Consider the following 15,271-nt stretch of genomic DNA (forward strand, 5'->3'; position numbering starts at 1 on the left):
TTATTATTATTATTATTATCCTTATCCATGACAGCTTAAAGGAGTACTATTATTTTTACTGTGACTTTAGTGTGTTAATAATTACGGTAGGTTATTTACATTTCACTTGTTTATAACAAAATGTCCATTATTAATATTATATTCCTATCAGCTCAGAAACCATGATTTTCTAAGCAAAAGCACATTTTTTCTTTTGTCCAAAATGACATTAAAGTGAAAGAAATTGCTCTGTAAAAGTCCTCTTCAGCATTTATGTCTTGTCTTTTTAAAAAGGAAAATACTGAAGGCTCTTCTTAAGTGTGGACACCCTATTCATGCATAAACAATGGTTGTGCAGTGGTTAGAATGCAGTATTGCAGACTAACTCTGCCAACTGCCAGCAGTTCGATCCTGACCATCTTAAGGCTGACTCAGCCTTCCATCTTTCCGAGGCCGGTAAAATAGGACCCAGGTTATCGGGGGCAATATGCTGATTCTGTAAACTCTTAGAGAGGACTGTAAAGCCCTATGATGTGATATATAAGTCTAGGTGCTTTTGTTATTTTGTAGGAAAATTTTCAGTATTGCCACATCACCTGAAGGTTAATGTATGTATAATATGGTAAATCCTGTTTGGTGCATGGAGATTCCTTTATTTTATCTCATCTGAAAAGTTTTTGCCTACCATGGACATAATCAATTATGTCTGATATCTTTATTGGCATGGCTGTCATATGGCATGGCTATATATTTGAAGAAGTAACTATCGACCTTTGATCAAACCTAAAGCTAACCCAGTGTTTCTCAACTTGAAAACTTGAAAATGTGTGGACTTCAAATCCCTAAATTTCCTAACCAGCTTGTTAACTGGGCGATCTCTGGGAGCGGAAGACCACACATATTCAAGTTACCAATGTTGAAAAATATTACTCCAACCCGTTAAACCTAACCTAACCCGTGGTTTTAAAAAATGCAAAACAGCCAAAATAATCAACTGGCGCCTGAAACACAATGGGCAGCTAAAAGTTCTTCGCAGGCAAAAAAAATGGAAGGAGAGTTGATGCCTCTCACACTGAATTTGGGCAACATGCTAAGAAATAAGATTCATTCAATTTACAGACCTTTGAGAGGTACTACCTGTAATACATTTCCAAGGGAGAATGTCTTCACATCATTTTCACATACATGCTTCTTTTATATGTCTCTTCTGGGAATTCCTGCTACTCTTAATTAACTTTTTCCCCCTGGCTATTGGCAAATGTTGCAATCTGAGTCCCACTTTAGAACAGGGGAGTCATTCTGTGTAGGGATAATTGTTCTGTGAATAAAGAGACCTGACCAGAACCGATCAAAGTATTTGAGCTTCAGGCCATTTTTAGAGTCTGATCTCCTACCACAACCTAATAGGTTAATTAAGCGTTATATGGTCTTAATGATTTACCAAGGTTGAATAGTTTGCTGTTCCCAAAACTATCGTCAAAATCATCCATTAGAATGTTCAGGTGTCCTCACATTCCCATTCGGAAAATGTTAAGTAACAACTTTCTTTGTTTGCCAGGACATTCATCAAGGCATACCATATCATTTACTACTACCCTGTAAAACTTCTTTTAAAGAGGTGTTGGTAGCTGACATTTTTACTACCTTCAATCACAGCAGCAGAATCTGAAGACACTGCTGAATGCTATGCTGAAAGCTAAAACTGTTGCAGTCATCTAATGATTATGGTCTAAACAAAATAGAAGTAATGATATTCTTTTATGCTAAAATCTGGGGCAGGCCATTGACTCAGCCTACATTCTTTTTTTCCCACACTTGTATTTAATGTTATAATATTTCATTCTATATGTATTCCTCTTAAGTGGTTAATTTCATTCCTCAATTGTACTTAAATATTCATCTCATCTAACAGTGTAATTGCAAAGTCACCCATACTGAAAACCTAGCATATGGATGAAGGAAAGTATCTCAAGCAACTAAACACCTATAAATAATTCAGCATAATTATCCCAAACTGTATTTTGTTTCAATATTCCTCCATGTTTTATACATAAAAAATGGCAAGACAATGAAAAGCAATCCGGCACCAAGATGTTAGCAGACAATTACTGTTTTATAATCGTCTGACCCTGCCAAACTAGTAAATCCAGCAACACCAAGTAATATGAAACAATCTATCAAAATATATTAAATCAAGCAAGAACATAATGTATCACCATCCAAAGAACATATTCCAAACCACAAATCAAAAATATTAGCATGACTTATGGCTTTCTTTCATGCCTGCATCACCACTGATAGCATGCTAATTAGTATGAATTGATTCACTCTTACAATATTTCCATCACAAGCTACATTAAAACAAAATAAAATATTTTTGGCTTTCTTGCCAAAGGGATCTGAGGCAGGAAATGGGAATAATCATGTAAATAATATGTATTTTATGATTCACAGAAATAAGCATATGGGTTACAATTCTGGATATTGTAGCCTAATATATTTAGTGGGCAACAGGTTTGGAAAGGTTGCATTGAACAATGGTAGCCAAAATGTTCAAATAATCTAATACAGAACAAAGAAGGATAACCTAAATATGGCAATTCATATGCTTCATGATCATGAAAAAAATTGAAAAAAAATCATGTATTTGGGTCTCCCAATTCATTGTCTCAAATGATAAAAAGACTTGTTTTAGGGCCTATGTTTCTGAATCTTTACGAAATATACACAACGATTTTGATTTTGTTCTTTTTACCCGAATTGTACAACTAAGATTTCAATGATGGTCATTATCAACACCAGGCATATTCACTGATCTAAGATTCATTTCATCTCTTTGCCCCTGGCTAACTAGAAATTAAATTAATTCAGTCACCAAATGTCCCATGCACAGTAGGGATGGTGACAAAGAAAGACTCACGGAAGCCCTATGTAATATGTAATATTATTCAATCCCGGCACTTGAAATAGTAAGACGGCAATTTCAAGACAAAGCTCTACCAGTTATCTGGCCCATACGGCAAACCAAAATCTTGCCCCATTCAAGGACATTAATAGATTTAGGAAGATTCAAGCAAGGTTTTTATTTATATGCAATATCAAAACACGGCACCAGAAAATCAGCATTCACTTTAAGAATCAAAAAAAGCAACACACTTGTATTCACCAAACCTAGTACAGATCTCTCTGCAAACCATACTCACCACCTTCCTCATCTTCAGAAATCTTCCTGCTCGGATAGCCTTCTAGGGCACTGCTTTTCAAATGCACTAACTTATCCTTCTCTTCCTCCTCCCCCATGTCTACCGACCCTATAAGCTTGGGTTTCTCATGGCCCGGACTCATGTCCTGAAGGGTCATCTCCACTTTCTCTTCATAGAAGATCTCTGGCACATTCTTGGTGGACAAGCTTTCTGTTTCCCCCAAGTTTTCCTCTTCTTCCACATCCGTTCCCTGACTTCCCTCCCGCTGAGACTTGCTGGTTTCCGTTTCACATTCTGAATGAATGTCTGTAACGTCTTCCTCCCCATCACGCTTCCTGCCTTCGGACTCGGATTCGGTCGCGCTGCTGTATAATGTGCTGCTGCCAGAGACGGAAAGCACTTGTTTTCTACCTACAAAGAGTAAAGACAGTTAGAATTTAACAGCATCCTGCAACCCTATCCTTGTGATGCATTTTTTTTTGCAAAGGTCAACTAGAGAAACTTAGAATTAAGCCTGAAAAAGTGCCTCTCTTCACAGAAATGCAAAGTATGGTTTAAGTCTTTCTAAAGCAGCCCTTAGATCAGGAGTGGGGAACTTTGGCTGTTTTTTGACTTGTGGACTTCAACTCCCAGAATTCCTAAGCCAGCCAGTCATGAAAGAGACAAGGTCCCCCCACCCCTGCCTTAGAATAGATGATCTCCAAAGGTATAGGATTATAATACCTAGGATTCCCAGCCATCACACTAGAAGTTGTTGCCTCAACGCATTTGTGAAAATCTATCCTGAGTGCCGCGTAACAGAGTGAGCGCCTGTTACTCGTCCCACCTTCTGCCAACCTAGCAGTTCGAAAGCACATAAAAATGCAAGTAGATAAATAGGGACCACTCCGGTGGGAAGGTAACAGCGTTCCGTGCGCCTTTGGCGTCTAGTCATGCCGGCCACATGACCACAGAGACGTCCTCGGACAGGCGCTGGCTCTTCAGCTTTGAAACGGAGATGAGCACCGGCCCCTAGAGTCGGAAACGACTAGCACGCATGTGCGGGGGAACCTTTACCGTTACCTTTACCTTTTTATCCTTGAGCATAAATTGGATCTAAATTTCAATCTCAAGCACCTATTAATATTATCTACATGTTACAGCACTGTTACACCCAGCTGATTAAAGTTGTCAATTTTAAATTTTAAGATTGTCTATATCTGAAGACCTGGTTACATAAAGGGACAGGTTGTTCTCTATTTATAACTGTTCATTTAACAATGGTTTAAAGTTACAGTGGCCTCAGGAAAAGTTATTTGCAACCTGTACTCAAAGTTACCACCATTGCACCTCCCTCACTGTCCTATGATCACAATTTGGCTGCTTGGCAACCAGCTCACATTTACGAACAGTTGCCACATCCGATGGTCACATGATCCTGATTTTCTGACTTTTTAGCTGGTTTCCAACAAGCAACATCAGCTGGGAAGCTAGATGCTCTAAACAACCATGTGATTCATTTAACAACTTTGGTAAAATGGTTGTAAAATAGGATCCAATCATTTATTTATTTATTTATTATTGGGACTTATATGCCGCCCTATCTCCCAAAGGACTCAGGGCGGCTAACAACAATAACATACAATAATACAGAAGTTAAAATAAAAATTACATTAATGGCCCCTGTAGAGTAAATTAAAATTAAAATTAAATTAAATTAAAAAAATTAGAGTTAAAAATTAAAAACATAATCAAAATCCCTGTCAGTCCAGGTCAGCCAGGTGGAAAAAGAGTGTTTTGAGGCCGCGGCGAAAGGACTGGAGATCTGGGGCCATCCGAAGCTCAGGGGGGAGCTGGTTCCACAGGGCTGGCGCTCCCACAGAGAAGGCTCTCCCCCTGGGGGTCGCCAGCTGACATTATCTAGCCGACGGTACCCTGAGGAGGCCTTCTCTGTGTGAGCATACTGGGCGATGGGAAGTTGTTCCCGGCAGCAGATGATCCTGCAAGTATCCTGGTCCTAAGCCATGTAGGGCTTTAAAGGTAAGTACCAGCACCTTAAATCTCACCCGGAGGACAACCGGTAACCAATGCAGCTCACGCAGAAGGGGTGTAATATGGGAGTATCAGGGTGCTCCCATCACTACCCGTGCGGCCGCACTCTGAACCAGCTGAAGCCTTCGGGTGGTCTTCAAGGGCAGCCCCATGTAGAGAGCATTGCAGTAATCTATACGGGAGGTAACGAGTGCGTGGGTGACTGTACGTAGGGCATCTCGGTCCAGAAAGGGGCGCAACTGGCACATCAGGCGAACCTGGTATGTGATGACTCGCTTTCAAAAAGACCACAGAATTAATTTGGAAAATCTGTACCTCCCTTTTATTATTATTTGTCATTTATTCTTGACAAGCAACATCCATTTATTAGAAGATGCCTATAATAGAACTGATCAAGGAAAGCCATGAGAATTTTGTTCTAAAAACACTATTCTTAATGTGATAACATATTTAATTTTGTGCCTTCCATTTAATGCAATTCTGACTTCGGTTTTTTTCAGGTTTCGCCTACTGTTAAAGATAATTAATTATAATTTCTGGAAATACTTTAAATTGCTACTTCCATTTGTGCTGTTCTAAATATTCTGCAAAGTTTGGAGACTTTTGTAAAATAAACGTTTGCTTGAGCTAATATGAATGGTTTTAGTTTTAGTTATTAATGCAATGCAATGAATTTTACAGCCACTGTTATAAAAGTGACTACATCACCATTGAGAGAACCATTATAATCTTAATTTTCCAGATGGGAAAATAAAGCTAAAGAACATATAACCAGTCAGTACATAGAGCCAGTCAAGAACTTGATGGGAGCTAAAGTTTAAGTAATCTGTGGTCCGGATCTGAATAATCTGTTCTCAGGCATCTGTCAGCTGACAAAGCAAGAAAATGTTTCTCACAAAATGAAAGCTAAGATAAATAGATTCATTGCAGCAAACCCATGAGGCTAGGAGGAAGAATTCCAGAGACTTCTGTGCATCAAATTGTTTAAAATAATCAATATTCAAATGTCTTGCACCTCCTGCCTGCTCTCCATAAAAAGCTATAAGAGAATCTTTTTTCAGCAGGAGAATGTCCAGCTTTCTTTATCTGGGCAGTTGATGATATTGGGTTGTTTATTTCTACCATAACTTTCATATCAGTGGTCCAGCTCTAATACATGGTGTAGGTTTTAACAGGAAACAGGGAAGCCAAATGTCCTGTTTCTTGTCCAACCCTATTTAAAATCTAAGTGTGCATAAACTTGCACACTCACATTCATGGTGAGGTAGTACAGGGAAGGGAAACCTTCTGGTCAATGGTCCTAATCTGCCCAATCTTGGCCATGAGAGGTCATATCTCCTTCCTCAATGACTCATCCTTTTCCAATGCTGCTGATTGGCTGTCCTCACTTTCCCTTTGTCCTGCTCTTCCTCTCAAAGGGAGCCAAGCATGACATGGGCAAAACCACCAGCAGCAGCAAATCCTGGCTCTGCTCCTGCAGAAAATTTGCTCCTTTTCATCCAAGCCTCCCTCTTCCCCTTGAGGGTGGGATGGGAGGCCAACGAAAGAGCAAGGACTGGTCCTTGGTGGAGCAGTGGGCTAATGCCTCCTTAAGTAACACCAGCTGCCTGCAATTGATGCAGGTTCGAGTCCCACCAGGCTCAAGGTTGACTTAGCCTTCCATCCTTCCGAGGTAGGTAAAATGAGGACCCAGATTGTTGGGGGCAATTAAGCTGACTTTGTAATAATGCCGCTGGGGGGGGGGTGTGAAAGCCCTAATAAGCAGGCATATACATAGAATGAAGGCTATTGCTAAGCACATTGATTTGTGCTTTAGATTGTAAGCCGCCCTGAGTCTTTGGAGAAGGGCAGGATATAAATGGGATTTTAAAAAAAACAAAAAAAACCCTCCACAGATGTATGTGACATTCTGCTAGACAGTAATAGTTGCCATAGGGAATCACCTTCAGGACTTCATGCCTTTTAATAGGTTTTGTGAACCCAAATGCTACCTCAGAAGAGGGTAGCAAAATAGAAGCCAAATTTGAAACTATATAGATTTAATTATCGATGGAAATTAGCCATTGGTGTCTTTTAATAAGCTATTTCCAATTTCTCTTTTTATGTTGTTTAGAGACAGTGAGAGAATGACAAACATACTGTACTTTTTCTCTTACCAATCAAATGAGGTTCTCATTTATACTCTCTCCACCTCTCTCTCTCTCTCTCTCTCTCTCTCTCTCTCTCTCTCTCACACACACACACACACACACACACACACACACACACACACACTGCACAATCACTCCATCCACTTGAAAAACACACTTGGAGCTTTATATTATCCCCTTTTTTATACAAACATAAGTGATGCAAGTGGGAACTGAAGTCAGTGACGCTCACTCTGCCATGGCTTATGAGGAATATGCAAAATAGCATTAGGTTTAAATCTCCAAGAATGTAAAAAGACACAGCACCTTTGAGCTAGCCAGCTCATTAAAAATATTATCAGAATTTTAGAGAATATAAACACACTAATAGCAAAATCGCTGTTTGCTACCCTCAGCAAAATACCATGAAATGTTTTCTCTAACTAATGAGTCCTTCTGATTTATTCACAGCATTATGGCCTACCAGGATCTGAAAAATGTAAGTTCAGTCTCTCTGACCAGCTCTTAACAAAACAATGGGAGGAAAAAAAATAAGAGTAAAGATTCCTTATCTGTCTGGAGAGGTTATTAAAATTTTCCACATTGGGAGAAATTTTGCCTTCAATTAGACCTGCAGGTCTACAGCTGTCAAGAATAAGAACAAATTTTGTGGGTCATTGCATATAGAAAATAAGTCTACTTCTACAGTGTTTGAATTTTAATTTTAGTCAAAATTAAATAAAAAATGTGTAGTCCCTCCAAAATCTTTCTGTACTACTACCTGAGAATGAAGATAGATAGATGATAGATAGATAGATAGATAGATAGATAGATAGATAGATAGATAGATGATAGATAGATAGATAGATAGATAGATAGATAGATAGATAGATAGATGAAAGACAGACAGATATGGAAAGAAGGAAAAGAACTCATCATATAATGCATCTGTTCTCTATGTCTGAACAATCCAGCATAAGATGCATATCTTTTAAATAAGAAATCCATTGATACTATAACCAAAGAAACAAATCAACAAGGACCCTGACAAAATGACTTTGTTCCATTCTAAGAAAATAAATTACACAATAACAAATCAAGGAGCTCAGATATATATATTTTCAGATATAAAACAAATTCAGTCATGGCTACGCATCTAGGGACCTGAAAGAAATGGGGGTGAGCTTTTAACAAATATCTAAATATTGTATTGACAGCAGAACCAAAGATGAGTGGAAATGAACAATTAAAGGACAGTCATTGACCTTCTGCTTATCACCTCTATTACAAAGCGAGACTCCCCATCCATCACTGTATGGTATCCATATCATATAGACCAGGGTTAGGCAATCTTGGCTCTTTTATGACTCGGGGACTTCAACTCCCAGAATTCCTGAGCCAGCATGGCTAGCTCAGGAATTCTGGGAGTTGAAGTCCATGAGTCATAAAAATGCCAAGGTTGCCTACCCCTGATATAGACAGTAGGTACCCTACATAAAAATAACTACACAAAAGAGAAAGGTCTGTATACATTCATTTGGAAGCAAAAACTCCACAAGCAAGTCACGCACATTCATTTGGAAGCAAAAATTAGCTGCTAATTACTTTCTCGAACACCAAATATGATCATTGTTGAAATTCAAATAATATCAGTAGTCCAACTATAAACAAAATCTATAAAAGTTCCTTGAGACAATCTAATGCTGTACCTGATATAATTTGGCCACAAGCCTCAGAAGACACACCAACTTTTTAAAAAAGGAACAAAATGTGCAATTATGCTTATTAATGATTAGCAAAGCTGCAAGATGATTATTTGTCATAGTCACTGACTATGTAAAAATTGAATTTGTCTTGATCAGAACCAAGATTCTTTTCCATGCAAACCAACGCCAAACCTGGTTTGACAGCCTGAGTTTGCTGTTGACCTTTATGCTTCCTATAAAAAGCTTGGATCTTTCGGGCAGATGCATCCATTTCCCAGTCGGTTGCTTTACCTTTGCCTATATTTCACACAGAAAACATGAAAGTAAAAGCAACATTAACATTTGGTTTGAATAAAACAATGTTCTTTCATGTACAGTAAGGCCCGTCAGAATGGGAAGAATTTTAGGGATAAGCAGTAAACATAGAAAAGTCTGGAACGGCTTCAATGTCAAGAGGGGGGTTAGTTACAGCCAAATCAGAAACAGTAAAATAGAAAAGAAGAAATCAGCTTTGCATCAACAGAAAGCCAAAAAGCTGGCCGCTTCCATCATCTTGCAAATGTGCTCTGCTTGAGACCTGCTTCCACACTTTTTGTATTAATGAATGGGAAATGAAATACATGCTTCCCACTAGATTATTTATTGGGAGTGGGTGGCTGCAAATACATACAGGAAAATAATTATCTCCATCAGTCATGGTGACTGGAAAAGAGAGAGGTTACCCCAAATCTTATTTATTCTCCTGAAACAAATCCTGTGACATTTTAATCTCCTTGTGCTAATAATTATTGCGGGTTCGCTACACTGAGCTTTTGTTCCCTGCCTCGAACCCAACGGGCCCATGAACACACATTTTTCACCTTGAGGTTGGGACATTTCATTGTGGGAACAAAGTGAGGGTGGATCAAAATAAAGCTCTATGGTGCAAGAGCACAAAGATAGGACAAGAGATCTCTACAACTGCTGACAGACAGACAGACAGACAGACAGACAGAGATGCACATGGAGAATACTCTTACAGCACTTGACACTTTACAGTGCCAAAGTGACACCTACTGGCTACCCTGTAAATGAGAGGAAAAAGTGGGAGAAAAATATGCCATCAACTCAGAAAAGACAATGCATAGCACAGACCATTGTTCGTACTAACTGACTTTGCAAACAAAGTCATCAACTCGCCTTTGTTTTCTTCAGTGCAAACCATGGATTACAAGCTATTTGAGTTTATAAGAATATAATCCCATCTTCTCGGTCTCTCCTGCAGGGAGCTTTTGTTAGCTAACTGGCATGGAAATTATTCAAAGATCTACTGGCAGGAGCTTCCTAAGAACCGAAGATCTGCTTCTGATTTGACAACAGTACATGGAACAGAGTTCGTAACATGGTTATGAGGGAAATTTCAAAAAAGACAATGAGAAAGCAAAGCTCCCCTTATGCCTTGTTTTGTACAGAATAGAATACAATCTATTTCATTTTACACAAAGATAAGACCACTTGCGGTTCAGGCTTGAAATGTAGACATAATTCATAACAGGTACTATAATATTTCATTCTATAACCGTCAACTTCATTCCTTCATTCGTATTCTCCTCTTTGGCTGAACAGATAGAGAGGCAGATTCAAAAATAAGCAACGTGGAAAATGAATCAATGTAAATTTAACTTTAACTGGTACTTAACCATGACTCTGAAAATGAAGAGTCCTCTGAAATATTAAAATGCTATTAGGATGGCGTACTTCAATTTAAGAAAAAAAACAACAACTAACCATGTTTTCTCTCCTCTTCCTCTGTGTAGCTGTCCGTATATCCCTCACTTTCATCTCGCTCACTATCAGAAGTCCGTGAAGATTTCTGTGAGGAGACTTTTTTCTTCCTTTCACCATCTGAACGATCGGTTTCCCCTTCGGAGAGCGGCTTCCCTTTTTCACTCATTTGATCATCAGCACGTGCTTCCTTCTCAACTTTCTCAACTTTCCCAACTGATTTCTCTTCATCAGCTTCAAAATCTTCCTCGTATGCTGAAATAAAATGATACATGTATTGTGAGATAGGAAATTGACTGCAGCTTATTACGGGTTCTCATTAACCCCCAAGAGGTTAAGTCCATTAGCTTTTGTTCGCCTTTGTACTTGACCCTAAAAAATAGCAACAACATCAAAGTTCACAGTGGGCTGAACCTGTACAATGTGTTTTTCTGTCAAATTTAATTGTCCACTCTGCTTTTATTCCTTACGTTCACCCTTCCCTCCACCCCCCCATGTTCTAGAATGCCAGGAAACAGGAAGAGATCTCATAAGAGACCATTTAAGGAAACAAATCAGTAAAATGCAGCCAAAGCAGTATAGGACTGATTATATTGATCTCTCTCTATTCTGCTCGTGAAACTCCATCAAAACAACTGGTTTTGAAATGAGGAGTCCTTGGTGTTCTTTGAGCTTGGTTGTTTTCTGGCAGACATTTCATTACCCCAAATTTGTTACCTAGTTTGGGTAATGAAATATCTGCAAGAGAACAACCAAGCTCAGAAAGCACCAAGGACCCCTCACTGACCAACTTGCTTTCTCTTTCCAAACCATACCTTCGTAAGCAGCAGGTTTCTGGGTATCCACAAATTCATCTCTATCTTTTTCTCTTTTTTTGGTCTCCAACTGCTTTTCTTCAGCACGTTCTTCAGCCCGTTTCTTTACCGCAGAAGCTGAAGGAAAGTGGGGCGGTAATACTTTTTTTTCCTCTTTCAACTTGTGTGTCACTTCCTCTTTCTTCCAATCTTCCAGCTTTGCGCTTTCTTCAAGGGTCTTCTTTCTTGGAGGTGTAGGCTTTTTGTCCAGGCCCAATGAAATGATACATCTGATAAAAATTTAGTATAACATTATGAAAACATACTACTAAAAAGTGTCTTATTCTATGGATTACTAGAAAATAAAAACAGAGAAAGTTCCTGCTTTTCTTTTTTTAAAAAAACAACACAAGAATGGATATACAACAATATACAAAAAGTTTTATGTATATTGGAATTGTACAAGTATAACCAAAACAGCTGGAGAAAATCATTTCACCAGATAATTGACCCTAATGAAAAACTGTATCGTGAGAGGGAGACCTTTTTTTTGGGAGGGAGGTAAATTTCCATTTGTCAATCCATTTTCAGATGAATGGATTCATAATGCATTAAGGGAAAATATGGCAGAGTTTTTGAAGTATTTTAAAAAAGGAAGGTTGAATGAAGCTTAATGTAAGGAAAAATAGGGGCAATTGATTTTATAAAATCAATTTTTAGGGCGATAGCCACTCTTAAGTCTAAGGAAGCGTTGAAGTCAGTAAGATGTGTCATTCGTCTGCATATTTTCAATTGAAAGAATTATTTAAATTAGACAGAAAAATTATGGGACTGACCCTGTGAAAATGAATTTGAAATTATAGCATGTAGTAAGGACACGGTGGCTCAGTGGGTTAGGACGCTGAGCTTGTCGATCAGATGGTCGGCAGTTTGGCGGGTCGACAGTGGCGTAGCGTGGGGGGTGCAGGGGGAGCCGGCCGCACCGGGCGCAACATCTGGGGGGGCGCCCATTAAGCTCGCCGAAGGGGGACGATTCTGCTTCACCGAGGGTCGGAGGAGCGAGCGAGTGGGCGGAGCATAGAAAGCAACCGCATTCGCTGCGCCCAGCCAGAGCGGGATCCCGTCCTCTCGTGGCTGCGGATCGCCTCCTTTCTCGGGTGGGGGTGGGGAGGCTTGGCGGCGTCTCGCCTCCCTCTCTTTCTCCCGCCGCGGCTCTCCTCTGCTTGGCTCTCAACCTGCAAGCCCGCCCCCCCAACCCAGCTCCCGCCCCCGTCTCCTCCTTTCCCGGAGGTAAAGGTAACAACTGCAGCCGCCGCACCTGCGGCTGCTTGCTGCTCCTCCTCCTCCTCCTTCTCCTCCTCCTCCTGCCGTATTGACTCTCTGTGGCCACTCGGTTCCCCCTGCAGGAGGCGATCAGGACGCCCCCCCGACACACGTCGCCAGCAGCGAGAGTTTCCAGCCAGTCCGGCGAATCTTTGGGGCGAGGTGCCAAAGAGAAGGAGGCGGCTTGGCTTGGATAAGCAGTGTCTGGGCAGAAAATAGGTCAGGCGCCACAGCAAGTATGAACTCCTGGGGTTCAGCCTAAGCAGGCAAAGCTGCAGGGTGGGTTGGTTGGCTTTTCCGGCTTTGGAATAACCTTGGGAAGCTGAGGCATTGTAAGTTGGAAGTCATTGTTTGTTGCCTAACATGTTGGGTCACCCCACACCACATGCTAAGCCATAAACCGTGGTTGGTATCCAGGGTTTAGGACAAGATGGAGAAAACTAGCCAATTGTGGGATCATAAATCTTGATGAAGCCCATCATCGCTCCATGTGATGTATGCACTCAATCTACAAACGTAGTCCAAGCCTATTCACATCTGTTGTAAGGTCATTCTCTCGTGGGGTTTATCTTGACATCCACTAAGAGTGGAACAAACATGCCCCATTAACCATTTTCAACGCCATGTCCTCTCTTTGTCTCATCCTAAATCACAGCTGAGGCACCTTAAAGTTGCCTTGTTTCAGTTTTAAACTAGCATTTTCCCTCTTCTCCAGAGACCCTTTTTTGCCTTGAACCTAAATCAAGGGTAGGCAACCTTGGCTCTTTTATGACTCATGGACTTCAACTCCCAGAATTCCTGAGCTAGTGGAAGAGACTCGAGTGCTAAAATCCACGGGTTAGGGGGCGCAAATTACTTGCCTTGCCCCGGGTGCTGACAACCCACGCTACGCCACTGCGGGTCGAATCCCAAGTGCTGCGTAACAGAGTGAGTGCCTGTTACTCGTCCCAGCTTCTGCCAACCTAGCAGTTCGAAAGCATGCAAAAATGCAAGTAGAAAAATAGGGACCACTACAGTGGGAAGGTAACAGCGTTCCGTGCGCCTTTGGCATCTAGGCATGCTGGCCACATGACCACGGAGTCATCCTCGGACAAGCGCTGGCTCTTCGGCTTTGAAACGGAGATGAGCACCGGCCCCTAGAGTTGGAAACGACTAGCACGCATGTGCGGGGGAACCTTACCTTAAGGATGAACTTGTTATTGCCAAGGTTTATAAATTGTTATTGAAACTGAATTTGGAGAACAAATATGTGAAGCACTGTATGATTCAGTGGGCAAAGAATTTTGGGTGTAATGTAATACTAGAACAATGGGAAAACATGTGGATGAAGGATTTAAAATTTATGTTGAATTATAATTTAAGGGAAAATGTTTATAAAATGATGTACCAATGGTATTTAACCTGACAAATTGTCAAAGATATATAAGGGTGCTTCAAATATATATTGGAAATGTAAATGTAAAGAAGGAACTTTTTATCACTTTTATTGACAAAGCAAATAAATACTGGGATAAGATTCATATTTTAATACAGAAGATTCTCAAAATAAATATAAAAATCAAACCAGAGACTTTTCTTTAAGTTTTAATGGGTAAAGAACTTGGAAAAAAAATCTGGAACTTCGTTATTATAGAGGTTGACAAGCAAAAATGCTATATGTGCAAAAAGGGAAAGAGAATGACTGAAAAAACTGTTGGAATTAGTAGAGATGGTGAAGTTAATTGCTTTAATCAAACAAAATAATATATCCAACTTTGTTTCTACTTGGAAACTGCTTCTAGATTTTGTACTTGAGACAGAAAAAAATGACTTTGACTTTGGATTTTGCAAGATTAGACAGTTTGTTATTATAGAAATGGCTAGTACATATTAGATAAAAAGTAAAAATAAAATGTTGAGGCTGTAATATTATTTTTATTCTACTGGACTGAAGAGTCAGAAGTTAATATTTTTCTTCCTTTCCCCCCTTTATTCTCTACTTCTTTCTCCCCATTTTCCCCTTCCCCATTTTCCCACAATAAGCTTAATAAGATATTATATGCAAAAAATTGAGGGCAATTTTTCAGGGGGGGAAAATGTACTGATCTGAGGAAATTAAAATACCACTTCAAGATCAGAATTCACAAAATGAATGAACAAAATCAATGAGAAAAATGTTTTTAGTAAAAACATCTGTGAAATGAAATATGGATAAGATTTCTTCCACAGTTGCAGATTCAACTATAAAACTTCTAGTTTATAGAAGCATTATTTGATTAAACTCTGTTGTAATTTCCTTATAAATTGTAGAAATAAAGTTATTTCATGGGTTATTTTTTTATTTATTAAATTTATATGCCATC

General features: G+C 39.7%; 1 protein-coding gene across 2 annotated transcripts in view; it reads right to left on the minus strand.

Annotated features, from left to right (window-relative positions):
* The window catches only part of ERICH3 (glutamate rich 3), a 78,015-nt gene that overhangs the window by 12,991 nt on the left and 49,753 nt on the right, over positions 1–15,271 (minus strand). For both annotated transcript variants that reach the window (XM_083360466.1, XM_083360467.1), the window contains exons 10-12: positions 11,628–11,896; positions 10,816–11,067; positions 3,183–3,593 (exon numbers count right to left, since the gene is read on the minus strand). In XM_083360466.1, the coding sequence (XP_083216592.1) occupies positions 3,183–3,593; positions 10,816–11,067; positions 11,628–11,896 (932 nt within the window). The remainder of the gene's footprint in view (positions 1–3,182; positions 3,594–10,815; positions 11,068–11,627; positions 11,897–15,271) is intronic.

This window comes from Vipera ursinii, assembly GCF_947247035.1.
Source record: "Vipera ursinii genome assembly, chromosome: 3".
Taxonomy (NCBI): Eukaryota; Metazoa; Chordata; class Lepidosauria; order Squamata; family Viperidae; genus Vipera; species Vipera ursinii.